The 27220-nt window shown below is 42.9% G+C and overlaps 1 protein-coding gene across 3 annotated transcripts in view; it reads right to left on the bottom strand.

Moving 5' to 3' along the window:
• COL26A1 (collagen type XXVI alpha 1 chain) overlaps positions 1–27220 on the bottom strand; it is a 757193-nt gene that overhangs the window by 593379 nt on the left and 136594 nt on the right. For all 3 annotated transcript variants that reach the window (XM_073667773.1, XM_073667772.1, XM_073667771.1), the window contains exon 2: positions 21835–21957. In XM_073667773.1, the coding sequence (XP_073523874.1) occupies positions 21835–21957 (123 nt within the window). The remainder of the gene's footprint in view (positions 1–21834; positions 21958–27220) is intronic.

The following is a 27220-nucleotide window of genomic DNA, read 5'->3' on the forward strand; positions in this document are numbered from 1 at the left end:
TAGAAGAGGTGGAAAAAACCTGGTGATCGCTTCCCTTAAACTATATCTATGCATTTCAGTAGCATTATTTTATCTAAAGAGATAATAACTATAAGAATAATTTATATGCAACCCTTTCTATGCCTATTAAATACTCTTAGGCCACAGCCCCACTATCACTATTTGGTCAGTATTTTTTCTCAGGATTGGGAGACAAAACCAGGAGTGGGTGATAAATGCAGAATTGGTGACTTTTTTCTATTATACCTTTTCTTTGAAACTCACCTGGTTTTGGCTCCCACTCCTGAGAAAAAATACTGACCGAATACTGACCAAATACTGATAGTGGGGCCGTGGCCAAAGTCAAAGACTACATCTAAAAATATCTTAAAATATCTTTGTAAGGTTATGTGCAGACCATTCGGAGACGGCTGTGGCCCCGAGGCTGCGGAGAAGCCGTCTCCCCCTTCCGCTCATCATTCACATGAGCGCCGTCCTCTTTTTTTTTTCACCTGCGGACTTTCCTCATAGACATTAGGTCTATGGGGAAAGCCTGCATGCGGACCCGCCAGAGAAATTGACATGCTGCGGTCTGGAAAGACGCGCCGTATGTCAATTTCCGCTGGTGTGCCGCAGATGCATAGTGGGCATGGGATTTGTATAAATCCCATCCACTATGCTGTAACATCTGGACACTGCGGATTGCACGCAGCACACTTGCTCTGCATCCAATCCACAGTGAACACTGATCATGTGCACATACCTTAAGAATCCCTTGGACTTCTTCAGGTTTGTTTTTAAGAACAATTAAAATACATTCAGTCCTGTACATGTGTTGACCCCTCCTGTCTCATCATCTGTCTAACAACAGTCGTGGAACTGACTGGTATGAATAGCTACCAATGAGTTTTGCTGCGTGATACGGTAATTGGGTCCAGATGAAAACTAGGGGATACATATACACTGCCAAGTAAAAAATAATAACAGAATCTGATACTTGTTATATATGCACAAGACAGGATCTGTCAAAATATCAGCTAGGGGTGCATCTATTGAATTCAGCTATGTAGTAGATGGATACATTTAAACTTAGTTCTGAAACATTCTGCATCTCCCACCAAAAGTTTAACTCCTTTCCAACCGAGCGAATTTGCATTTTTACCCTTACATTTTTTCCCCCTTTTTCCTAGAGTCATAATAACTTCTTTCTTTTTCTATCGATATGACCTTGTGAGGACTTTTTTATTTTTGCAGGACAAGTTGTAGTTTTGAATGGCACCTTTCATTTTACCATTTAATGTACTGGAAGATGGGAGAAAAATTCCAATTAACATGAAATGGTGCAAAAAGCTATTCTGCAAATGTTTTTTTTCGGATTTATTTTACAGCGTTCACTATGCTGTAAAAATGACCTGGCAGTATGATTATCCTGGTCAATTCAATTATGACAATACCAAACTTGAATAGTTTTCGTTTTTGTTTTAATGTAAGTCGTAAAACACATCAAAAGTTTGTTAATAAAAAAATTAGTGTTGTCGCCATATTTTGAAATCCGTAACAGTTTCATTTTTCCGTAGGAGTTGTGTGAGGGCTTGTTAATTTTGTGGCAAGCTGCTGGTTTTATTGATACTATTTTGGGATTGATACTATGTTTTGATACCTTTTTAATGCATTTTTGCAGTGTTGTGGCAATAGCAAAAAAAGCAATTCTAGTGTTTTGATTTTTTTTTTCTCATTAAGGCGGCTTACTAATCAAGTTAATTAATTTCCTACTTTGATAGATGAGACTTTTACGAATTCAGCAATACCAAATATGTTAATTTTTTTATTTTTTTTAAAGCTTCTCTATTTTAATAGGGGAAAAATAGGGTGATTGAATTTTTATATATTTTTTATTTTCATTTTTTTTTTACATTTTTACTTTATTTTTTAGGCCTATTAGAGGATTTGAACTGCGATTGTCTTATTGCTTATAGTATACTAGATGGTGGCCCGATTCAAACGCATCAGGTATTCTAGAATATGTATGCGGTACACCGGGCGCAATCAGCACAGCGGTGTTTAAATTTGGCGCCAATATCGCTGATTGGTCGTGGCCGACGGCCGCGACCAATCAGCGAACCGTGTTAGTGAGGGACGGAGAGCCTGTTTAAATTTGGCGCCAATCAGCACAGCGGTTTTTAAATTTGGCGCCAATATCTCTGCTTGGTCACGGCCGGCGGCCGTGACCAATCAGCGAATTGTATTAGTGAGGACCGGGGAGCGGCGCTGCGGGAGATGACCGGCTGCTCGCAGCAGAAGTATCCCGACCGGCGGTGGCGCTCCCCGGTCCTCCCTTCACATTTGCCGTCGGGAGATCAGCTGACCTAGCCGCTGATCTCCCGACGGTAGCCGCATGGAGGTCTGCGGCGACGCCGGTCACGGTACTTTGGCTGTATCGCCGCTGACCTCTGTGAAGAGCGGTGTTTAAATTTGGCGCCAATATCGCTGATTGGTCGCGGCCGGCGGCCACGACCAATCAGCACAATGGTGTTTAAATTTGGCGCCAATATAGCTGATTGGTCGCAGCCGACGGCCGCGACCAATCAGCGATATTGACGCCAAGTTTAAACACTGCTCTGCTGATTGGTCGCGGCCGTCGGCAGCGACCAATCAGCTATATTGGCGCCAAATTTAAACACGGTTGTGCTGATTGGCCGTCGGCAGCGACCAATCAGCGCCGTATTAGTGTGGGCCCGGGAGCGGTGCGGGTACTTCCGCTCCGAGCAGCTGGGAGATGACCGGCTGCTCGCAGCAGAAGCATCCCGACCGGCGGCGTTGGGGGATGTAGCCGTGGCCTGGACCCATTCCGTGCCCAGGGTCGTCACATAAAAGATTTAATGGGCTTTCAGGGTTTGGTGTTAATCGAGTGGTTGTGTTGACTACGCCACCTGTGGTGTCTGGTGATTTCCCCCACCAGTGCTGCGTTCAGTCCTCTGAGATGGGATGTAGTGGCAGCTAGAGATGATACTACTCCCCACAGGCGGAGCAATGCCTCAGGGCAGAGAGGACAGGAGGATGGGAGTTGTAGTGGGAGATGTGGTGCGGTGTCGTGCGGTGCCGAAGTGCAATAAGGAACCGGAGGCCATAGGGGTAGTCTTCCAAGCTTTACTCACGGTAGAATGCACAGCTGCAAGGCTTCTCCCTGCTCCTCACGGCGCGCTGCGGCCACCAGGACCGGGAGTCCGACAACCTCTGGGTAGTTCAGGTGCTTTGGTCAGGACCCCGCACCAGAGTGTTCCTAGACTTTCCCATTAGGTCCTCTCCTGTCCGCGTGTGGTGCGTGTACTAAGGCCGGGTCTCCCTCTGGACTATGCACAGAACAAGGGTATGGGTGATGACTCCGCTCCGTCCGTTACCCGGTGGGATCCACTGAGCCTCCGGGCTTCTCCGACTAAGACTTGAAGTGACAGAGTCAGATATCGGGGGCCGGTACCCCTTTTGCAGCAGGAATCCCTCTGACTAGGCCAGAATAGTGAGGACAGGTGGCGTATACCGCTCCGTCAGCATCCCCCTGGGATCCTTTTGCCTGCGGAGCTTTACTCCTCCGCTCCCCTCCAGGCCTTCTTGGGTAGGGACCTTGACCGGGTAGAGACAGCCGTTAACTCTTGCCAGCTCCTCGACTCAAGGCCAGAGCACGAGGACCGTGTCCCCATCAACTGCAGGTTCACACAGAAAGCCACGTTCAGTGATGAAGATCACAATCAAAGACCATACGCCCAAGATGGCTGTTTATTAAATATGAATTTTTGTTGTGTAACCTCTAAGTGTGTCCTCCACCCACACCCACTACTAGGTTCCCCCTTACTTTGGTTCTCCACTTATCCCGGCTGGGGCAGCACCCTGGTGCATATAAGCCCCCCCTACAGGTGGGAGAGATGTGGTGTTGGATGCAGAGGTGAGGTCCTGACAGTTGCACCATCCTTACCTCAAAGGGGAGGTACCACACCTCATTAAAGAGATGCAGTACCCCTGTGGTGACCGAACCCTCAGGGGCGCCACACTGCCATTAAACTGCTATTAAAATTTAGTGCTGGCACTGTCCTAACCGCGGCAACGCTTGCGCAGATTGATCTAATGGTGCCGCCTTCTCCAGACTGCAAGTTTCAGCTCCTTCCACAGATGTTCGATAAGATTTAGATCAGATCTTGTAGAAAGTCACTGCAGACTAGTCCATTGCTTTGCTCTAAGCTATGCTTGAATGTTTTTAGCTGTGTTTGGGGTCATTATCTTGTCGGAGGACCCATCACCTTACACTCAGACCAAGCTTTCTGACACTGGCCAGCATATCTTTCTCCCGAATTTAACACACCCTGTGTTAGATGCAGCAAAGCAGCCCCAAAACATAACCAACCTTCCTATATGTTTTACAGTAGGTACAATGTTCTTTTTATGCTTATTCTTTGCGTGTGTGAATGTAGAGCTGATGTGACTTGCTAAAAAGCTCCGGTTTTTCTTCATTTGTGCAAAGGACGCTCTCTCCAAAGCTTTCCGGCTTGTCAATATCTATTTTGGCACAATTCAGTCTCGCTTTTTTATGATTTTCTTTCATTGGTGGTTTTCTCCTCAGTAATCTTCCATGAAGTTCACTTTGGCCCATAAAGTAACGGATGGTGTGATCTGACACTGGTGTAGCTAAACCTTGGAGTTCACCTCTAATCCCTTTGGAAGTTGTTCTGGGCTCTTCGGCTACCATTCATTTTACCCGTTTTTTCAAGTTGTTATAAATTTTCCTCTTGCAGCCATGTTCACTGAGGTTTGCTACAGTCCTATAAACTTCTGAATAATATGTACAACTATGCTAACAGGGACATCAAACTGTTTGGAGATGGTCTTAGAGCCTTTACCTTTAACATGTTTGTCTATAATTTTCTTTCTAATCTTCTGAGACAACTCTCTCCTTAGCTTTCTTTGCTCCATTTTCAGTGTGGTACAAATCATGACATCAAACAGCACAGTGACTACTTTTTACCCTGTAAACAGGCAGACTGACTAATAACAAGTATGTAGACATCTGTGATGCTAATTACACATTAGACCTTAATTTAACATGTCCTTTTGGTCAAATTATTTTCAATCTTTTCTAGTAGTTGTACAACTGCCCAATAAAGAGGAGCAGTGTTGGATTAGCAGGTAAGTATATATTATTTGGAGAGGGGTTGTATGTTTTTTGTTTTTGTTTTTTACTACATAATGCAGTATTGAAATTTTATGGATCAAGTTACATACCATGGTATAAAAAAAACAAAGACAACTGTGATGGAATAATGTTCTATAAATGATCAAACATGTTTTCATAGTTTCAGTGTTTTGTTCATCATAAATACAGTAGTACAAATTAACATTGTTCTTTTAAGTCATTGCTAAAAAAATGGGATATAATATTTGTTATTTTAAGACAATGCTAGGCAGTGATTTTTTTTTTTGTTTTATTTATCAACAAAAAAATGGACAATCCCTAAAATAAAAAGTCATTAATGACCTTGGCTGAAGAATGTGTCAAGTATATATTTTTTTAAACAAGGATTATGTAGCTTCTCCTTGGTTTTATAGGCAACATCAGGAGAGTAACTATAGAGGTGAGGGCTGCAATCCCATCTGGGCCAAGGAGTACTGACAGGCCCAAAAGGTCTCTTAACACTTATGAGATGTCCAATAATATTAAAGAGAACATATCGTGTTCCCAAATGTTATTAACTTGCAGATATAGAGTTAATCTGCAGGTTAATAGTGTTCCAATGCTTTATACGGCCACCTTACTGAAAGTATGGCTACTGGAAGAAAATAAACTTTATTCCTAAGGAGAGCTATCGGATTTCAGTCACAGAGGCGTGCTTGAGTCACCGCTAAATACACAGTGAGTGACGGCTGTAAGCACACCCTGACACTTTTATTGACAGCTTGCTCTGGGTGGATGCACTGCAGAACTGGCTGTTAGTAATGAGATGGCACTAAAATGCTCGGGTACTCGTTGCTCGGGTCGAGCAAATTGGAATACTCGGGTGCTCGACCCGAGCAACGAGCCCAATGTAAGTCTATGGGAAACTGGAGCATTTTTCAGGCGGCTCCCCCCGGCGATCTGCAGAGGGCCTAAAAATTGCCCAAATCGATGGGACCAGTGCTCAAATGACATGGGAACAGCATGGGGAAGACCCCTGGAAGCATTTATGACTCCCAGGTCACTGGTGTCAACAACGTTGTCAGAGTATTATGCCACTTTTATAATGACTTATATATAAGGCAAAATAAATAACCAAAACCAAAAATACTCTTCCACACCTTGGGCTATGTTCACACATAGCGTTTTTAATACATTTTTGCACTTTTGCATTGCTTTCAACAAAGACAAATGCATTCACTGGGAAATGTAATTTTAACATTTTACAACCTTATCTGGCCATGTGTTGTGTGACACATCATCAGACACATGCATACAGTGCTGAAAAGACATGGGAACAGCATGGAGAAGACCTCTGGAAGCATCTCTGACTCTCAGGTCACTGCCTAAAAGAGTGCCCGCCATGCACCTGTTGTTGCAGACTTTCAACAATCACCGTCCACGTCCTTGTCCCAGTGCAGCGTTCAGTTGTCACTACCCCATTCCTTGGAATGCAAGCACAAATATGCAGCCAGCCACCCACCCTCCCACAGGCTGCAATACTATACTGCCAAATTTTTGACAGCTGCTTGCACATGAAATGTGGCCTTTTAGGCTCGTGGAGAATGAAGCTGTCCACAGTCTTATGGCGGCGGCGACCGGGTATCCATACTTGGTCCTCAGCCGCGACTATTTTTCCCGGTATTGTCTCCACCTTCCACAAGCACGGGTCCCACAACATTACCCGTGCCCTCCCTAGTGCACTTACTGGGAAGGACTGCCTAACCACAAACACGTGGACAGGTAAATGTGGCCACGGACGGTGCGGAGCCAGTCCACAGCTTTTTTTGTATTTTACCACAGCCATATTCTTTAGCTTGGTGAAAGGATTTGGGAAACCTTATCTACCCAGCTGTCATTTCTCCCAAGAAGTCTTCTAAAGCTGCTTTCACTTGAAATGTGGCCTTTTAGGCTCGTGGAGGCAGAAGCTGTCCACAATCTTATGGCGGCGACCGGGTGTCCATACTCGGTCCTCAGCCGCCACTATTTCTCCCGGTATCGTCTCCGCGTTCCACAAGCACGGGTCCCACAACATTACCCATGCCCTCCCTAGTGCACTCACTGGGAAGGACCACCTAACCACAAACACGTGGACAAGTGAATGTGGCCAGGGACGGTACGGAGCCAGTCCACAGCTTTTTTTGCTAAGTTGTATTTAGCTCAGTGAAAGGACTGGCATAGAGGGAAACCGTATCTATTCTGGGTGTAATTTCTCCTAGGAAGTCCTCTAATGCAGCTTGTTGCAGAAGCAATGGCAGCCCGTCCAACATCAACTCGCACTTGTCGGTGGTTCTTTGACACACACACATCTTTCTTTGCGCATTTAATTTCATGACTACAGAGTTGGGCAATGGCCTAATGTGTAATGTGGTTTGAGAAATAACATGCATAAGCACATCTGATCCACATTAAAAAAGCAGCCATAGAGTGTCCGGGAACCTTACCCCACACTTTTCTTAGCCAGGGCTGCTTCTCGGCAGGGTTGGACGGGCCCACCAGAGAACCAGATACTCCTCCGGTGGGCCTTGGCTTCTCCTTCAGGAGAGTTCATAGTGCCGAGGTGAGGCCATGATGATGATAGAGGCCACCATCTGCTTAGTTTTCTGTTACTTGGAATGCAAGCGCAAGTAAGCAACCAGCCACCCACCCACCTACAGGCTGCAATACTAAACTGCCAGATTTCTGAGCAGCTGCTTGCACTTGCAATATGGCCTTTTAGGCTCGTGGAGGCGGAAGCTTTTCACAACCTCATGCCGGCGGCGGCCGGGTGTCCATACTCGGTCCCCAGCTGCCACTATTTCTCCCAGTATCATCTCCGCCTTCCAAAAGCATGGGTCCCACAACATTACCCGTGCCCTCCCCAGAGCACTTACTGAGAAGGACCGCCTAACCACAAACACGTGGACAGGTGAATGTGGCCAGGGACGGTACGGAGCCAGTCCACAGCTTTTTTTTGCTGAGAGTTGTATTTAGCTCGGTGAAAGGACTCGCATAGAGGGAAACCGTATCTACTCTGGGTGTCATTTCTCCTAGAAAGTCCTCTAATGCTGCTTGTTGCAGAAGCAATGGCAGCCCGTCCAACATCAACTCGCACTTGTGGGTGGTGCTTTGACACACAAACATCTTTCTTTGCGCAATTAATTTCATGAATACAGAGATGGACAATGGCCTGATCTGCAATGCGGTTTGACATGCATAAGCATGTCCGATCCACATTAAAAAAGCAGCCATAGAGTGTCCGGGAACCTTCCCCCACACTTTTCTTAGCCAGGACTGCTTCTCGGCAGGGTTGGACGGTCCCACCAGAGAATCCTCTTGTGCGCCCTGGCTTCTACCTCAGGAGAGTTCATGATAGCGCTAACTTTGCAGCTGCTATGGGGCTCTTGAGCGGGGGAGAAAGGTGAGCCCTCAGAATCAAATCCTCTTGTGGGCACAATGTTTTTCAATCTGAAACAGCTTCTCAGTGGGACTTGTATTTCATCACAGCCATGTTCTTTAGCTCGGTGAAAGGACTGGCATAGAGGGAAACCGTATCTACTCTGGCTGTCATTTCTCGTCACCAGGTATGTTCAGCGGTGAAAGCCACAGATCAAGCTGCTGTGTTACAGCTTTCAACAACTCTGCAGCGCTGGGCGGTTTGTCTCCTAAGCATTAAGCATGTTATCTTCAGCACAGCCTGTTGCCGCTTGGTCAAGGCCGTCCTACAATGCTGTCAGCTTGTGACTGATGTGGTCATTTCGGAGATGGAGGAGAAGGTGCAGGAGCTGAACAATGTGATTACATTGAGGTTAAATTGGCGAAGCTGTTTTTTATACTAAGGAAAGACCCTATTGTTTTGTTTGTTTTTTTACGTTATTTTTTAAGACAAATGCATTCACCGGGAAATGTAATTTTAACATTTTACAACCTTATCTGGCAATGTGGTGTGTGACACATCATCAGACACATCCTTTTTTATTTATGATGGAGGGACTCTGAAAGTCATAAAGTCTATTTTTATAGGGCCATCAGACGGCCATTACTATTCTTATAAGGCCAGCAGTCGGCCTCGCTATTGTTAGAGAGCCATCAGCCGGCTATGCTTTGTTGTTCCCATTATTAACAAGAGGGTCTCCTATACTGTTATTGCGTAAGCAGTGACTGAAAGGGCTGCCAAAAATTTGGACGCAACCCAATACCCCTTTGAAGAGACATTGAGGAGGGTCTCAGTAAAAAAATGTTCCCATTATAAAGGAGCAGGTCTCCTACGGTGGTAATGCCCATGCTGTGCCTGCAAGGGCTGCCAAAATTTGGGAAAAACCCCACTAAGAATTTAAAGACACATAGAGCAGGGCCACAGTAATGACAAATTCCCATTAGAAAGGAGAGAGTCTGCTATACAGTTATAGGGTATGCAGTGAGTCCAACGGCTGACCAATTTTAGGAAAAACCCCACTAAGAATTTGAAGACACATAGAGCAGGGCCACAGTAACAAGTACCACATGTTCCAATTAGAAAGAAGAGGGTCTGCTATACAGTTATAGGGTATGCAGTGAGTCCAACGGCTGACCAATTTTAGGAAAAACCACACTAAGAATTTAAAGACACATAGAGCAGAGCCACAGTAACAACAAATTCTCATTAGAAAGGAGAGGGTCTCCCATAGTGTTGGCCTATGCAGTGAATGCAAGGGCTGCCAAAAATTGGGGGGCACTCCAATGTCCCTTGGAAGAGACTTAGAGGGCCTCATAAAAAAATGTTCCCATTAGAAAGGAGCAGGCCTCCTATACTTGTAATGCCCATGCACTAAGTGTATGGGCTGACAAACATTTACCCCTGGGGGGTATACATAAACATACTGTATAATTTTTTTTTTTTACGGGCATCATAAACATCATTTAAAAAAATTATGTGGGTGTTGCATCACGGACCATGGTCACCCTGGTGATATGGTAGTGGAGGATGAGGAGAAGGAGGAGGACAAGAGCAAATAGCCAAAATCAGGAAGCGTATACACATGTGTGGGTGTGAAGAGGTGCATGGGAATGTACCTCCCAAAAAAAGACACTGGATTTGAGTTTATATTACGCTGCTAACATTCGGTGGTGTTGAGAAGTCTAGCCCAATCCAACCCTTGTTCATTTTTATAAGAGTTAGCCTGTCCGCATTTTCAGCTGAGAGGCGGATGCGCTTATCAGTTATAATTCCACCAGCGGCACTAGAAACCCGCTCTGATAAAACGCTAGGGGCAGGGCAGCCCAGGACCTCCAAGGCGTAGAGAGCCAGTTCATTCCACGTATCCAGCTTGGATACCCAATAATTAAAAGGCACAGAAGAATCACAGAGGACGTTGGTACATTCCTCAAGGTACTCTCTCAGCATCTTCCCAAACTTTGCACTCCTTGTGAGACTACCACGCACTTCAGAGCCTGTGCGATGGGAGGGTCTGAGAACACTGTCCCAGAACTTTGACAGTGTTCCCCTGCCTCTGCTGGATAAAATTTGTGTCTCTCTCGCCGCCAGCGTTTACAGATGGGAATTTTTTTAATAGTCCCGCAAGAAGGGCCTTCTGGCACTGACCCATTTTTGTACACCTGTCCGCCTCAGGAATAAGAGATATAAAGTTCTCCTTGTAGGGTGGGTCTAGAAGTGTCACCAACCCGTAATGAAAGTCACCCAAAGTTTTGAGAATGCGAGGGTCATGGAAAAGGCAGCGTAACATAAACTCAGCCATGCGTGCCAGACTGCTAACAGGCAAGACTTCCGTGTCCTCAACAAGAGTATGACTGACCATGCTCTCCTCCTCCTCCTCCTCTCTGTCCTCTGGCCATCCACGCTGAACAGACGGTATGACAGTTGTGCAGGTAGTACCGTCTATAGCGCATGAAACCAGCTCCTGTTCTTCCTCCTCTTCCTCATTGTCACCCATTCCACATTGTGATGAGATGAGGCTGGGTTGTGTGTAATCACCCTGTATGGTTCCTTGCTCCATCTCATCGTGCTCCGCCTGCAATGCATCCTCTTTGATTGTGAGCAGAGAGCATTTCAGAAGACAGAGAAGCGGGATGGTGACGCTAATTATGGCGTCATCGCCGCTCACCATCTTGGTGGAGTCCTCAAAGTTTTGGAGGATGGTACATATGTCTGACATCCATGTCCACTCCTGAGGTCTTATGTGTGGAGTCTGAACTGAATACCGATGGCCTTGTTGATGCTGGTACTCAATAACTGCCCTCTTCAGCTCACAAATCCTTCCCAACATCTGCAGTGTAGAGTTCCAACATGTGGGGACATCACATACCAGTCTGTGAGCCGGAAGCTGCAAACGCTGCTGAAACACGGCAAGGGCAGTGGAAGCTGTAGGTGACTTCTTAAAATTGGCACAAAGGCGGCGTACTTTAACAAGCAGATCCGGCAGCTCCGGGTAGGATTTGAGAAACTGCTGAACCACGTGGTTAAGCACATGGGCCAGGCATGGTATGTGTGTGAGCTCGCCTCGCCTCAGAGCCGTCACCAGGTTCCAGCCATTGTCACACACGACCATGCCTGGCTGTAGGTTCAGCGGTGTGAGCCACAGATCTGCCTGCTCTTTCAGAGCTGTCCACAACTCTTCAGCATTGTGCGGTTTGTCACCTAAGCATATTATCTTCAGCACAGCCTGTTGCCGCTTGGCCGAGGCAGTGCAGCAGTGCTTCCAGCTTGTGACTGATATGGTCATTTCGAAGATGGAGGCTGAAGAGTAGGAGGAGGCTGAGGAGGATGAGGTGCAGGAGCTGTAGACTGTGGGGGCAACCCTGATTGACCTAGGGCCCGCAATCCTCGGCTTCGGGAGGATGTGTTCTGTCCCAAGGTCCAACTGGGTCCCGGCTTCCAATATGTTATCCCAGTGTGGCGTCACCGGATGTACCGCCCCTGCGTACAAGCACTTGTCCACGTGTTCGTGGTTAGGTGGACTTTCCCAGTAACTGCGTTGTTGAAGGCACGGCTAATGTTTTGTGACACGTGCTTGTGTAATGCGGGGACGGCACACCGGGAGAAATAGCGGCGGCTGGGGACCGAGTACCGAGGAACGGCCGCAGCCATCAGGTTGCGGAATGCGTCCGTCTCCATGAGCCTAAAAGGCAACATTTCGAGCGCAAGCACTCGTGAAATGTGGGAAGTTAGTACTGTGGCCTGTGGGGCATTGGCTGCGTATTTGAGCTTGCATTCCAAGGACTGCGGTATGGACAACTGAACGCTGAGCTGGGACAAGGACGTTGACGTGCTTCCTGATGCTGCTACTTGAGAGTGTGCAATGACAGCTGCATCGCAGGAGGCATCTTTGCATGCACCATGGACAGGGGATTGGCTTGCATGCACAACAGCAGAAGAAGCAATGGTGCCACCCGCAAACACTGTTCCTGGACCCTGGGGTTCGGCCCACAAAGTCGGGTGCTTTGCTGCCATGTGCCTGATCATGCTGATGGTGGTCAGGCTGGTCGTTTTGCCACCCCTGCTGATGCTGGCCTCGCAGGTGGTGCAAGTGGCCTTTTGGGGTTATCGGCAGAGTTTTTAAATAAACAACCAGACTCCGGAAGACCTAACAGTAGTATTGTCAACTTCCTTCATGTTGGTGTTACGGGGAGCGGTTGCCTGCCTTCTTTCTACGGCCAACACACTGCTTTTTTCTGCCAGTTGGGATGCTCTGCCTCCCTCCCCCTGTGTGCTGCTCTCCTCGCTCTGCATGTCCTCCTGCCAGGTTGGGTCAGTTACTATATCATCCACCACCTCGTCTTCCACTTCTGCACTCTGGTCCTCCTCCTGACTTTCTGGCAATTGTGTCTCATCGTCGTCCACTTCTTGGGACACTTTCCCACTGTCGCCTTCGTGTCACCGTGGCTGCTCAAATATTTGGGCATCGCTACATGCGATCTCCTCTTGCCCCTCTTCAAGTGGACTGGGCGAGAGGCCCGAATCTATAAATAGGAAAGTAAACAGCTCTTTGGAGTGTCCAAGTGTGGGATCAGTTGTCTCTGGGCACTCGGCATTGTGGGAGGAAGGAGGTTCAGGGTGAGGAATATGCGGTCCAGACTCGCAGCTACTGAGACTTGACCGTGTGGAAGACAAGGTGGTGGTGGTGGTGGCTAAGTGACTGGAAGCATTATCTGCTATCCAACCAATAACCTTTTGACACTGCTCTGTGTTCAATAGTGGTGTTCTGCAGTCCCCTATTAATGAATATCGAGCGAGAAGATGTGGGTGTTTGTTGTGGCATGCACCATCATCACCATCACGTCCAGTTCCCCGTCTCCTCCCACGTGCCTTGCCCATTTTAAATGGAGGACAATATCTTCCACGCTCACAACAAATGACTGAATTTGGAGCGAACTTATATGTGATCCGTGTGACGGACAAACCACAGTTTTAAATACCTGACCTGTAGGTAACTATTTTGAACAGCAGACTGGTGTCAATTGCTTCATTGACACACTGAAAATTTTTTTAATGGAGGCCAGAAATGGCAGTAATTTCTGAAAACGCATATGTGATCAGTGTGACGGAGAAAACACAGTTTTAAATACCTGGCTGTAGGTAACTATTTTGAACAGCAATCTGGTGTCAATTGCTTCACTGACACAATGAAGCAAATTTTTAATGGAGGCCAGAAATGGCAGTATTTTCTGAAAAAGTATATGTAATCCGTGTGACGGAGAAAACACAGTTTTAATTACCTGGCCTGTAGGTAACTGTTTTGAACAGCAATCTGATGTCAAAAACTTTGCTGACGCTCTGAAATTTTTTTTAATGAAGGCCAGAAATGGCAGTATCTTCTGAAAACGTTAATCTGATCCGTGTGATGCGGAAAACACAGTTTTAAATACCTGGCCTGTAGGTAACTATTTTGAACAGCAGACTGGTGTCAATTGCTTCATTGACACACTGAAAATTTTTTTAATGGAGGCCAGAAATGGCAGTAATTTCTGAAAACGCATATGTGATCAGTGTGACGGAGAAAACACAGTTTTAAATACCTGGCTGTAGGTAACTATTTTGAACAGCAATCTGGTGTCAATTGCTTCACTGACACAATGAAGCAAATTTTTAATGGAGGCCAGAAATGGCAGTATTTTCTGAAAAAGTATATGTAATCCGTGTGACGGAGAAAACACAGTTTTAATTACCTGGCCTGTAGGTAACTGTTTTGAACAGCAATCTGATGTCAAAAACTTTGCTGACGCTCTGAAATTTTTTTTAATGAAGGCCAGAAATGGCAGTATCTTCTGAAAACGTTAATCTGATCCGTGTGATGCGGAAAACACAGTTTTAAATACCTGGCCTGTAGGTAACTATTTTGAACAGCAGACTGGTGTCAATTGCTTCATTGACACACTGAAAATTTTTTTAATGGAGGCCAGAAATGGCAGTAATTTCTGAAAACGCATATGTGATCAGTGTGACGGAGAAAACACAGTTTTAAATACCTGGCTGTAGGTAACTATTTTGAACAGCAATCTGGTGTCAATTGCTTCACTGACACAATGAAGCAAATTTTTAATGGAGGCCAGAAATGGCAGTATTTTCTGAAAAAGTATATGTAATCCGTGTGACGGAGAAAACACAGTTTTAATTACCTGGCCTGTAGGTAACTGTTTTGAACAGCAAACTGATGTCAAAAACTTTGCTGACGCTCTGAAATTTTTTTTAATGAAGGCCAGAAATGGCAGTATCTTCTGAAAACGTTAATCTGATCCGTGTGATGCGGAAAACACAGTTTTAAATACCTGGCCTGTAGGTAACTATTTTGAACAGCAATCTGGTGTCAATTGCTTCACTGACACACTGAAATAAATTTTTAATGGAGGCCAGAAATGGCAGTATTTTCTGAAAACTTATATGTAATCCGTGTGATGGAGAAAACACAGTTTTAAATACCTGGCCTGTAGGTAACTGTTTTGAACAGCAATCTGGTGTCAAAAACTTTGCTGACACACTGAAAAAAAAATTTAACGGAGGCCAGAAATGGCAGCATCTTCTGAAAACGTAAATGTGATCCGTGTGATGCAGAAAACACAGTTTTAAATACCTGGCCTGAAGGTAACTATTTTGAGCAGCAATCTGGTGTCAATTGCTTCACTGACACACTGAAACAAATTTTTAATGGAGGCCAGAAATGGCGGTATTTTCTGAAAACGTATATGTGGTCCGTGTGATGCAGAAAGCACAGTTTTAAATACCTGGCCTGTAGGTAACTGTTTTCAACAGCAATCTGGTGTCAATTGCTTCACTGACACACTGAAACAAATTTTTAATGGAGGCCAGAAATGGCAGTATTTTCTGAAAACGCATATGTGATCCGTGTGACGAAAAAAAACACAGTTTTAAATGCCTGGCATGTAGGTAACTGTTTTGAACAGCAATCTGGTGTCAATTGCTTCACTGACACACTGAAACAAATTTTTAATGGAGGCCAGAAATGGCAGTATTTTCTGAAAACGCATATGTGATCCGTGTGACAAAAAAAACCACAGTTTTAAATGCCTGGCCTGTAGGTAACTGTTTTGAACAGCAATCTGGTGTCAATTGCTTCACTGACACACTGAAACAAATTTTTAATGGAGGCCAGAAATGGCAGTATTTTCTGAAAACGTATATGTGATCCGTGTGATGCAGAAAACACAGTTTTAAATACCTGGCCTGTAGGTAACTATTTTGAACAGCAATCTGGTGTCAATTGCTTCACTGACACACTGAAACAAATTTTTAATGGAGGCCAGAAATGGCAGTATTTTCTGAAAACGTATATGTAATCCGTGTGACGGAGAAAACACAGTTTTAAATACCTGGCCTGTAGGTAACTGTTTTGAACAGCAATCTGGTGTCAAAAACTTTGCTGACACACTGAAAATTTTTTTAATGGAGGCCAGAAATGGCAGTATCTTCTGAAAAAGTATATGTGATTCGTGTGATGCAGAAAACACAGTTTTAAATACCTGGCCTGTAGGTAACTATTTGGAACAGCAATCTGGTGTCGATTGCTTCACTGACACACTGAAACAAATTTTTAATGGAGGCCAGAAAAGGCAGTATTTTCTGAAAACGTATATGTGATCCGTGTGATGCAAAAAACACAGTTTTAAATACCTGGCCTGTAGGTAACTATTTTGAACAGCAATCTGGTGTCAATTGCTTCACTGACACACTGAAACAAATTTTTAATGGAGGCCAGAAATGGCAGTATTTTCTGAAAACGTATATGTGATCCGTGTGACGCAGAAAACACAGTTTTAAATACCTGGCCTGTAGGTAACTGTTTTGAACAGCAATCTGGTGTCAATTGCTTCACTGACACACTGCAACAAATTTTTAATGAAGATCAGAAATGGCAGTACTTTCTGAAAACGTATATGTGATCCGTGTGATGTATAAAACACAGTTTTAAATGCCTGGCCTGTAGGTAACTGTTTTGAACAGCAATCTGGTGTCAATTGCTTCACTGACACACTGAAACAAATTTTTAATGGAGGCCAGAAATGGCAGTATTTTCTGAAAATGTATATGTAATCCGTTTGATGTAGAAAACAGAGTTTTAAATACCTGGCCTGTAGGTAACTGTTTTGAACAGCAAACCGGTGTCAAAAACTTTGCTGACACACCGAAAAAATTTTTTATGGAGGCCAGAAATGGCAGTATTTTCTGAATACGTATATGTGATCTGTGTGACGGAGAAAACACAGTTTTAAATAGCTGGATTTTTAGGGCTGTAATATGGAAAGGACCTGGCTGTATTCTGCAGTGCCAACAAGCAAATGGCGCAGAAAAAGGTGTTCTCTGGAATGCTTTTTAAGCAAATAATGAGGATTAAGATACAAAAAAAATTATTCCTGGCCCCTGAGACCTGGGCCTTTGTCTAGAAATATCTAACAGCAGCAGAAGGCAGAACTGGAATGGAGCCTCTTGTGCTATGTGCACTGCTGTCTGCTATATACCCTGCCTGCCTATATACAACCCCTGGCAAAAATTATGGAATCACCGGGCTCGGAGGATGTTCATTCAGTTGTTTATTGTTGTTGAAAAAAAGCAGATCACAGACATGGCACAAAACTAAAGTAATTTCAAATGGCAACTTTAAGAAACACTAAAAGAAATCAAGATTAAAAATGTGGTACTCAGTAAGGGTAATTTTTTTCAGACCAAGCAGAGGGAAAAAATTATGGAATCACTCAATTCAGACGAACAAATTATGGAATCATCCTGTAAATTTTCATTTCCAAAACTAACACCTGCATCAAATTAGATCTGCTCGTTAAGTCTGCATCTAAAAAGGAGTGATCACACCTTGGAGAGCTGTCGCACCAAGTGGACTGACATGAATCATGGCTCCAACAGGAGAGATGTCAATTGAAACAAAGGAGAGGATTATCAAACTCTTAAAAGAAGGTAAATCATCACGCAATGTTGCAAAATATGTTGGTTGTTCACAGTCAGCTGTGTCTAAAATCTGGACCAAATACAAACAACATGGGAAGGTTATTAAAGGCAAACATTCTGGTAGACCAAGGAAGACATCAAAGCATCAAGACCGGCAACTTAAAGCAATAAGTCTCCAAAACAGGAATTGCACAACAAAACAAATGAGGAATGAATGGGAGGAAACTGGAGTCAATGTCTGTGACCGAACTGTAAGAAACCACCTAAAGGAAATGGGATTTACATACATAAAAGCTAAACATAAGCCATCATTAACACCTAAACAGAACAAAACAAGGTTACAATGGGCTAAGGAAAAGCAATCGTGGACTGTGGATGACTGGTTGAAAGTCATATTCAGTGATGAATTGCGAATCTGCATTGGGCAAGGTGATGATGCTGGAACTTTTGTTTGGTGCCGTTCCAATGAGATTTATAAAGATGACTGCATGAAAAGAACATGCAAATTTACACAGTCACTGATGATATGGGGCTGCATGTCAGGTAAAGGCACTGGGGAGATGGCTGTCATTACATCTTCAATAAATGCCCAAGTTTGCATTGATATTTTGAACAGATTTCTTATCCCATCAATTGAAAGGATGTTTGGGGATGATGACATCATTTTTCAAGATGATAATGCATACTGCCATAGAGCAAAAACTGTGAAAACATTCCTTGAAGAAGACACATAAGGTCAATGTTATGGCCTGCAAATAGTCCGGATCTCAATCCAATTGAAAATATTTGGTGGAAGTTGAAGAAAATAGTCCATGACAAGGATCCAACCTGCAAAGCTGATCTGGCAACAGCAATCAGAGAAAGTTGGAGCCAGATTGATGAAGAGTACTTTTTGTCACTCATTAAGTCCATGCCTCAGAGACTGCAAGCTGTTATTAAAGCCAGAGGTGGTACAACAAAATACCAATGATGTACTGGAGTGTTCTATTGTGTGTTTGTTTTTCATGATTCCATAATTTTTTCCTCTGAATTGAGTGATTCCATAATTTTTCCCCTCTGCTTGGTCTGAAAAAAATTACCCTTACTGAGTACCACATTTTTAATCTTGATTTCTTTTAGTGTTTCTTAAAGCCCTAAAGTTGCCATTTGAAATGACTTTAGTTTTGTGCCATGTCTGTGATCTGCTTTTTTTCAACAACATTAAACAACTGAATGAACATCCTCCGAGCCCGGTGATTCCATAATTTTTGCCAGGGGTTGTACACTGCCTGCCTGATATCTCTGCAGATTGATTAGTCCTCAGAAGGACTGTTTGTTGAGATGGATATGTGTCTCTAATATAGTCTGTACACATACACTAACTAGAAACAAGCAAATCTTTCCCGATCTCAGCAGCATCTCTCCCTACACTGTCTGATTCCGGAGTGACTGTGACTAGCATGGCGGCGCTAGGTCTGATATAGACCTGATGGCGCTGTGCGGCCAGCCAATCACTGTAATGCCACAACCAACATGGCTACGGCATTACAGTGAGTGGCAGGCAATCTCTGCATGTTCATTGGCTCTCTAAAGAGCGCCAAACATGCAGGGAGGAGACCCGAGCTCCCGTGGAGCAACCCCAGAAATACTCGGCGAGCGCCGAGCATGACGAGCAGTGAGATGCTCGGGCGAGCACCGAGCAGTAGCGAACATGCTTGCTCATCACTACTGGCTGTCAATCAATGCACTGGGACGTGTTAACAGAAGCAGCTCAATGTGAACTGAACAATGACTGAAGCTGCTCCTGCAAGCCTCTATGACAGAAAGCCAACAGCTCCCAGGAAGAGTTTAGTTAATTTTCTCTTGGTGGGCATACTTTCAGTAAGGTGGACAGACAGCATTGGAATGCTATTAACCTGTAGATTAACCCTATATTTGCAGGTTAATAACTTTTGAGGACATGAGAGATTCCCTTTAATGAGTCTAGACACATGATAGCTGGGGGGGCCTGTTTAAGTTACCCAACTTGGTAAAATTACCACATGCAGTCCTTATAGAGTTGACATCTTACATTGCTGCAAACACATTGTGATGATCTGTCAGTATTTCAGAATCTCCTGTCCTCGGCTGTGATTCAGTAGACTTACTTCCATTACGTACCTTAAAGGGAATCTGTCACCCCCTGGGACGTATATAGGTAACCTATTAATATGGGCATACAGGTGATAGAAATGTTAAACTATTCCTACCTGTATGCCTCATATTAATGGTCTTGTTGCTGTCAAATCGTATTTTATATATTTATGTTAATGACTCCTTCTTGACCCCGGGCCCGGAGGAAATTCCCTCCTCCTCTCTTCATTATAATGCCACCCCCCTCCATAAACCATAAGCATAAAGATATAAAAAACTATTTCACAACAAGACCATTAATATGAGGCATACATGTAAGTCTAGTTTAACATTTCTATCACCTGCCCCATATTGATAGGTTATATTCGTCCCAGGGGGTGACAGATTCCCTTTAACCTCTTATTGGTCTGGGGAGTATTAGTACGCACCAGGCCATCACCCCCGGTTCAGTACGGGCTCCGGCGCTGAGCCCGAACTGAACTGGGCACATTTCAGCTGATTCTTACAGCTGACATGTGCCCGCGACAGCCGCGGGTGGAATCGCGATCCACCCACGGCTGTTAACCAGTTAAATGCCGCTGTCAATCTCTGACAGCGGCATTTAACAGTGCGTCACTTACCCCGCCCATCGGTGACCCCGTCACGTGATCGTGGGTCACTGATGGGTGGGCATGACAACCCTGGGTCTGCAGCAGACCCCAGTAGTTGTCATGTACTGATCGCTATGAGCGCCACCTAGTGGTCGGCGCTCATAGTACAGGAGCATTTATGCTACATAGAGGTGATCTGCTCATCACCTCTATGTAGCAGAGGCGATTAGACAGTTGCTGCTTCTTGTCTCCTATGGAGACTATAGAAGCAAGCAAAAAGTGTAAATAAAATGTTTTTAAAAATATTAAAAAAATTCAAAAAATATAAAAGTTTAAATCACCTCCCTTTTGCCCCATTCGCAGCATTGCAATAAAATGCAATAACGGGCGATCAAAACGCATCTACCCCAAAATGGTATCAATAAAAACATCAGCCTGGCACACAAAAAATAAGCCCTCACTCTGCCCCAGATCCCAAAAAATGGAGACGCTACGGGTCTCGGAAAATGGCGCCTTTTTTTTTTTTGCAAACTTTGAATTTTTTTTTCACCACTTAAATAAAAAAGAACCTATACATGTTTGGTGTCTACGAACTCGTAATGACCTGGAGAATAATGATGGCAGGTCAGTTTTAGCATCCAGTGAACGTGGAAAGGAAAAAAAAAAAAACAACAATGGAATTGCATTTTTTTAGCAATTTCACCGCACTTGGAATTTTTTTCCCGTTTTCCAGTACACGATATGGTAAAACTAGTAATGGCATTTAAAAGTACAACTCATACCGCAAAAATAAGCCCTCACATGGCCATATTGCCCAAAAAATAAAAACGCTATGGCTCTGGGAACAAGGGGAGCAAAAAACGAAAATGCAAAAACGGAGAATTTAAGGTCGTAAAGGGGTTAAAAGTTTTGTCCCATGAACAAAGTACATTTTAATCAATAGATCTTGGAATAATAATAATTTCCACAATTGGATGTGTTAAAACATTTTTTCCTGTGTTAAGATAATCTCAGAAATGTGCCCCTGCTGTGTACTGTGTAATGGCTGTGTCTGACCGTGCAGGAACATGGTCTGATCATACCACAGCTCCTGGGCAGGTGAGGAAACAAAAGAGTATACAGACATTACAGCAGGGGATCACAGCTGATTCTTTTGTGAGATAAAGATTTTCTGCTTGTTTTTAAACATGCTTTGCCTTACAGAAAGCAGCAACTGTGATCCCATGCTGTAATATCTGTATACTCTTTTGTTTCCTCACCTGCCCAAGAGCCATGGTATGATCAGACCATGTTCCTGCACGGTCAGACACAGCCATCACACAGTACACAGCAGGGGCACATTTATAAGATTATCTCAGCACAGGAACATTTTTTTTAACACATTCAATTGTGGAAATTATTATTATTCCAAGATCTATTGATTAAAATGTACTTTGTTCATGGGAAAACCCCTTTAACTACTTTTATGGCTAAGAAAACAGACTATGAACTGTCATCGAGCAACTATAGCGAGACTCTTCTTTAAGATAACAGTGATAAGTGGGCATATGTTTAGACCATATTTTTACCTAACAAGATTTGTGCAGGGTCCGGGCCATCTGCAACTCTGGTACACCCTCTGCACGACAGTCTCAGATCCATTCTGTACTTGGCAGGTTACTGTTTTTGTCACTGTGAACTGGCACCAGTTCCTATGAAAAAGGAAAATCACAATGATTACTTTTATGACTTTATCAAAATAACTTTAAATTTGTAATATGTTTTCATTCAAATCCTTAGTTCTTTGTAGGCTGATATTAAAATACAGAGTTCAAAAAAGTTTCAAATTTATTTATTTCATTGTAGCAATTTATTATTCCATATATATGGAGACATGGTAGACCAGGAGATTTATATATGGTATATAATTAAGGTACTGCTTTCACATTGCAATATCTGCTTTATGATGAATCCTTGACTTAACATCAGATAATGGGGTAGGGTGGTGATTGTTTGCGAGCCCACATCGAAATAAGATTACTACTAGATTCCCTTAAAATTGTTTATCCAATAACAAAAATCGAATATACTGTATTTTACAACAGTAAACAGTTGAATTACAAAGAATTTCCACTGCTATACCCATTCTATCATTAATCCTAAATTTATTAAATAAAAATTCATAAAACTAGGCTTCACCTAGTATCCAGAATATAAGTATGGAGACGGAGTAGATTTAATCGGAGTCGGTGTCCATTTTGATGGAGTCTGAGTCGGTATAAAATGGACCGACTCCGACTCCTAAAATATATAATAAATTGGGTTCATTAGTACAATGCAGGATGTGCTGTAAATTTTTTTATAAGAATTTGGGAAAGTTATGAAACGTTCTATAAATGTCTGTTCTGTTTCTGATCTAAGGATCTCGGCTTTTAGTTGAGATGAATCTGTGCAGCACTTTATGTACATGGGCTATAGTGAGGCCGAGCTGTGGGGTCGGAGTCGTGAAGTCGGAGTTGGAGTCGGAGTCGGTGGTTTGGCTTACTGACTCCACAGCCCTGGTTGCTAGATTATATAAAATGCTTATTTTTTACTTAATGCTTTATGGCATGTTTCTTTTTATATTTTTCAGAGTTTAATCATTTTAAGAAGGCACAAGAGCATCGAGTTCAACCTACAAGCTAACACATTGATCCAGAGGAAGGCAAAAATACTATGAAAAAGATGCCCCATATTAAGTAAAAAATTCCTTCCAAACTTTAGATATGGTAATCAGACTAGTTAACTGGATCAATATCCCATCTCAAGACTATAGTATTCATAACCTGTAATATTTTATATATCAAGAAAGCCATCAAAGCCCTTATTAATACATATATTTAAATATTTCATTTAGATCGCCCCTAAGCAATCACAGTAAACACTACAGAATTAAATGAAACAGATATTATGAGCAGAGCAATACGCATCATTCAGGTTTAAATAAATAGTACAAAAAGATCCTAATTTACAGATGCAAAAAAAAAGAAAAACAGAATGGCGAGAGAACTTCCTTTCAGAATTACTGAAAACACATCCACTGGAGGTGATTGGTTTAGAGCAGTTGACTACCGACTCATAATGTTCCTCCCCAATATTGTTTTCATTTGGATGCCAATCGCAGTTTACAGCATCCTCCCCTTCACAAACTCTGGGTGCTGCATATTGGAGATGCTAAATTACTTGTTTAGATCTTTCTCCTCGTGATAGAGCCATGTAAAATATTACAATGATTTATTGTACATTAGTATTACAAGTAATTAGCGGTACCACCTTGTGAAAAAATAGCATTTTTTTAAAATGTTCTAATATGCCAATGTTTTGTTTGACCATCCCTAAATGTAATGTAACCATTTGTGATTTTATGGAAATTATACTTAAATATTGTTTGTATTATATATGACCTATACATACTGTATATGTGATCTATTTAGCTTTATGTTTTAAATTATTTTTATGCTCACCTTCTTACAGCTCTGCGGAGTATTACTGTTACAATAGTCCTTCGTTAAATACATATTGATATAATTTGCATACTTTTACAAGTCTTAAACTTGAGTTTATTTTGACCCTTCACTTCCTGAACATCTGTAATGCGTACAAAATTTCAGAACCTGCAAATATTTCTTGATCTTGATCTCTTTACCTTTTCTTACTTGCACCACTACATTAGTCTTACATCCTAGGTAGCATGGAGAAGATCAGTTATCAAAATAAAAGGACAAGGGCAGTTTACCAAATCTGTGAGTTCAACATAATCTTCCAAAAAAAAGCTTTAAATACATTATTACATAACATCATGGTCTGAAGAGCAATTGGCCTGATGGCCACCTAGTTGTCTTTTTGGAGATAATGCCATCGTTATCTCATGGATAACCAAGAATTTTCAGCCAGGTATATTATTTATGTATTGACTTTATAATAACATGAAAAAAATATATATATATATTATACACTCCTCAATATCGAAATTGCAACATCAATAATGAAGTTCTGGAAATCACATTATTGATAGACATGTTAATGATATGCAAATGATCTAAAAAAAAATGGAAATAAAATTTTCAAAACATCTCAATTCAGAGGAAGGCATTCAGAATCGAGTATGAGAGCCATATGCAGAACACGGTGGCTCAGTGGTTAGCACTGCAGTGATGGAGTCCTGGGTTCAAATCCCACCAAGGACAACATCTGCAAGGAGTTTGTATGTTCTCCCTGTGTTTGCGTGGGTTTCCTCCGGGTTCTCTGGTTTCCTCCCACACTCCAAAGACATACTGATAGGGAATGTAGATTGTGAGCCCCATTGGAGACAGCAATAATAATAATATAAGTAAAGCGCTGCGGAATGTGATAGTGCTATATAAGCAATGCATAATAAATAAATAATACACACATTTATACATCTTGGCTGCTATCAATGAGGTTATTAGTGATTGTCTGAGGAATGTTCTGCCACGTTGAATGCACTTGGGATCACAAACCATCAAGACCACATTTTGCTTGTGCTACTGTATCTAAACATGCTACCATGAACTGCGGCGTTACAGACCTCGTCTCTAGAGATAAGCAGATCTTCTGAAATTCGACTTCGCCAACTTTGCTAAATTTTCCCCAAAAACTAAATTCCCGGTGAAAAATTTTGCGTGAATCTCAATACTGGAATGCTTGTAATTGCTTGTAAAATACACGTGGGGGAAAGGAGCTAGCGAGAAACCTGCTGTCTATAAGAGCTTACACTCTACATGACAGAGACAGAGAGAGACGACCCTGCTGATCATAAGAGCTTACACTCTGCAGAAGAGAGAGCAAAAGGATCATGCTGATTATAAGAGTTTACACTCTACATGAGAGAGAGAATCCCACTGACCATTAGCTTACACTCTACTGCACAGAAGAGAGATAGAGAACCATGATAATTATAAAAATTTACACTCTACAGGCAAGAGAGTAGACCTCACTGCAAATAAGAGTTTGGACTCTACAGGCAGTGATTCTGGAGAAACCACTCTGCTGTACAAACTGTGCCCTGCTGGGAGCCGCTGATCTTTGAAGTCCCAGGTACTGACCACCATTATACAAGGTTTGCTAATCCATAAGATGTCATAGATTCAGGTCATTATGGGGAGGCCCACATGGCAATGAAAAATGACGTTAGTCTGCTCTCTGATTTAGCAGTGTGGGAAAAAGTGCAGGGCAAGTTTTTTTTCTGAACCGCAAATCAAATCTCAAAATGTTCAAATGTTCAAATTTTCCGAACCGCAAATCGAATCTCTAATGTGAAACTGCAAATTTCAGGAAATTTGACTTGATTGATCCTCTCATCTTTACTTGTCTCTCTTTCGATCGCAGCATTCCAGTGGCAAGAGGAGGTAAGCGCTATACTTACCTTCTCTGCCGGCGTCCAGCGGCGTCTGAGTCCGGTCCCGAATGTTGCCATGGTGACCCGACGTCATCATGACAATATCCGGGACACCAGGAGGCAGGAAGTTGCTTTGGTCATGCACAGTGCACGACCAAAGCAACTGCTCCCTGTGCAGCGCTGACAGGCTGCATGGCATAGGGAGCTGCTGCTCTCTATGCCATGCAGCCAATTAGGCTGTAAAAAGTGAAAGTCCCATAGTGGGACAATGTGAACAAGTAATAAAAATGTCAGAAAGTGCAAAAAAAAATAAAAAATTATAAAAATATTTAAAAAAATGAAAAAAAAAAAAATAAAATATATATATATATATTGTACCCATAAATAAATAATCTTATGAGAAAAAAATAAACCAATAAAAGTACACATATTTGGTATTGACACATCCGGAAAGACCTGACTTATAAAATTGTCCTGCTAGTTAACCCCTTTAGTGAACACGATAAAAAAAATGAATAAAAAACGAAACATAAAACTATGTTTTATCATCATACTGCCAAACAAAAAATGGAATAAAACGCGATCAAAAAGACGAATGTAAATAAAAATGGTACCACTGAAAACGTCATCTTGTCCCGCAAAAAACAAGTCACCATGCAGCTCCAACGGCCGAAAAATAAAAAAGTTATAGCTCTCAGAACAAAGCGATGCAAAAACAATTCTTTTTTCTATAAAATAGTTTTTATTGTGTAAAAGCGCCAAAATATAAAAAAATATATAAATATAGTACCGCTATAAACGTACTGACCCAAAGAATAAAGCTACCTTATCAATTTTACCACACGTAGAACGGCATAAAAAAAAACTCAAAAAAACAATTCCTGAATTGTTGGTTTTTGTTTATTCTGCCTTCTAAAAATCAGAATAGAAAGCGATCAAAAATGTCACGTGCCCGAAAATGGTACCAATAAAAACGTCAACTTGTCCCGCAAAAAACAAGCTGCAACATGACTCTGTCGGCCGAAATATGGAAAAATTATAGCTCTCAAAATATGGCGATGTAAAAACTAGTCTGCAAAAAAATGCGTCTTTTAGTGTGTGACAGCTGTCAATCATAAAAAACCTCTATAAATCTGGTATCGCTGTAATCGCACCAACCCGAAGAATAAAGTCGTCTAATCACTTATACCGCACGAGGAACGGCGTAAAAAATAAACTTTAGGGTTAGGGTTGTGCTAGGGTTAGGGTTGTGTTAGGGTTAGGGTTGTGTTAGGGTTAGGGTTGGGGTTGGGCTAGGGTTGGGGTTGGGCTAGGGTTAGGGTTGGGCTAGGGTTAGGGTTGTGCTTGGGTTAGGGTTGTGCTAGGGTTAGGGTTGTGCTAGGGTTTGGGTTAGGGTTTCGCTAGGGTTAGGGTTGGGCTAGGGTTGGGCTAGGGTTAGGCTTCGTCTAGGGTTAGGGTAGGCCTAGGGTTTGGGTTGTGCTAGGGTTAGGCTAGGGTTAGGTTAGGGTTAGGCTAGGGTTAGGCTAAGGTTAGGGTTAGGCTAGGGTTAGAGTTGGACAAGGGTTGGGCTAGGGTTA

The sequence above is a fragment of the Phyllobates terribilis genome, unplaced genomic scaffold, assembly GCF_046119375.1.
Source record: "Phyllobates terribilis strain yellow unplaced genomic scaffold, ASM4611937v1 Scaffold_2__4_contigs__length_985480577, whole genome shotgun sequence".
NCBI lineage: Eukaryota > Metazoa > Chordata > Amphibia > Anura > Dendrobatidae > Phyllobates > Phyllobates terribilis.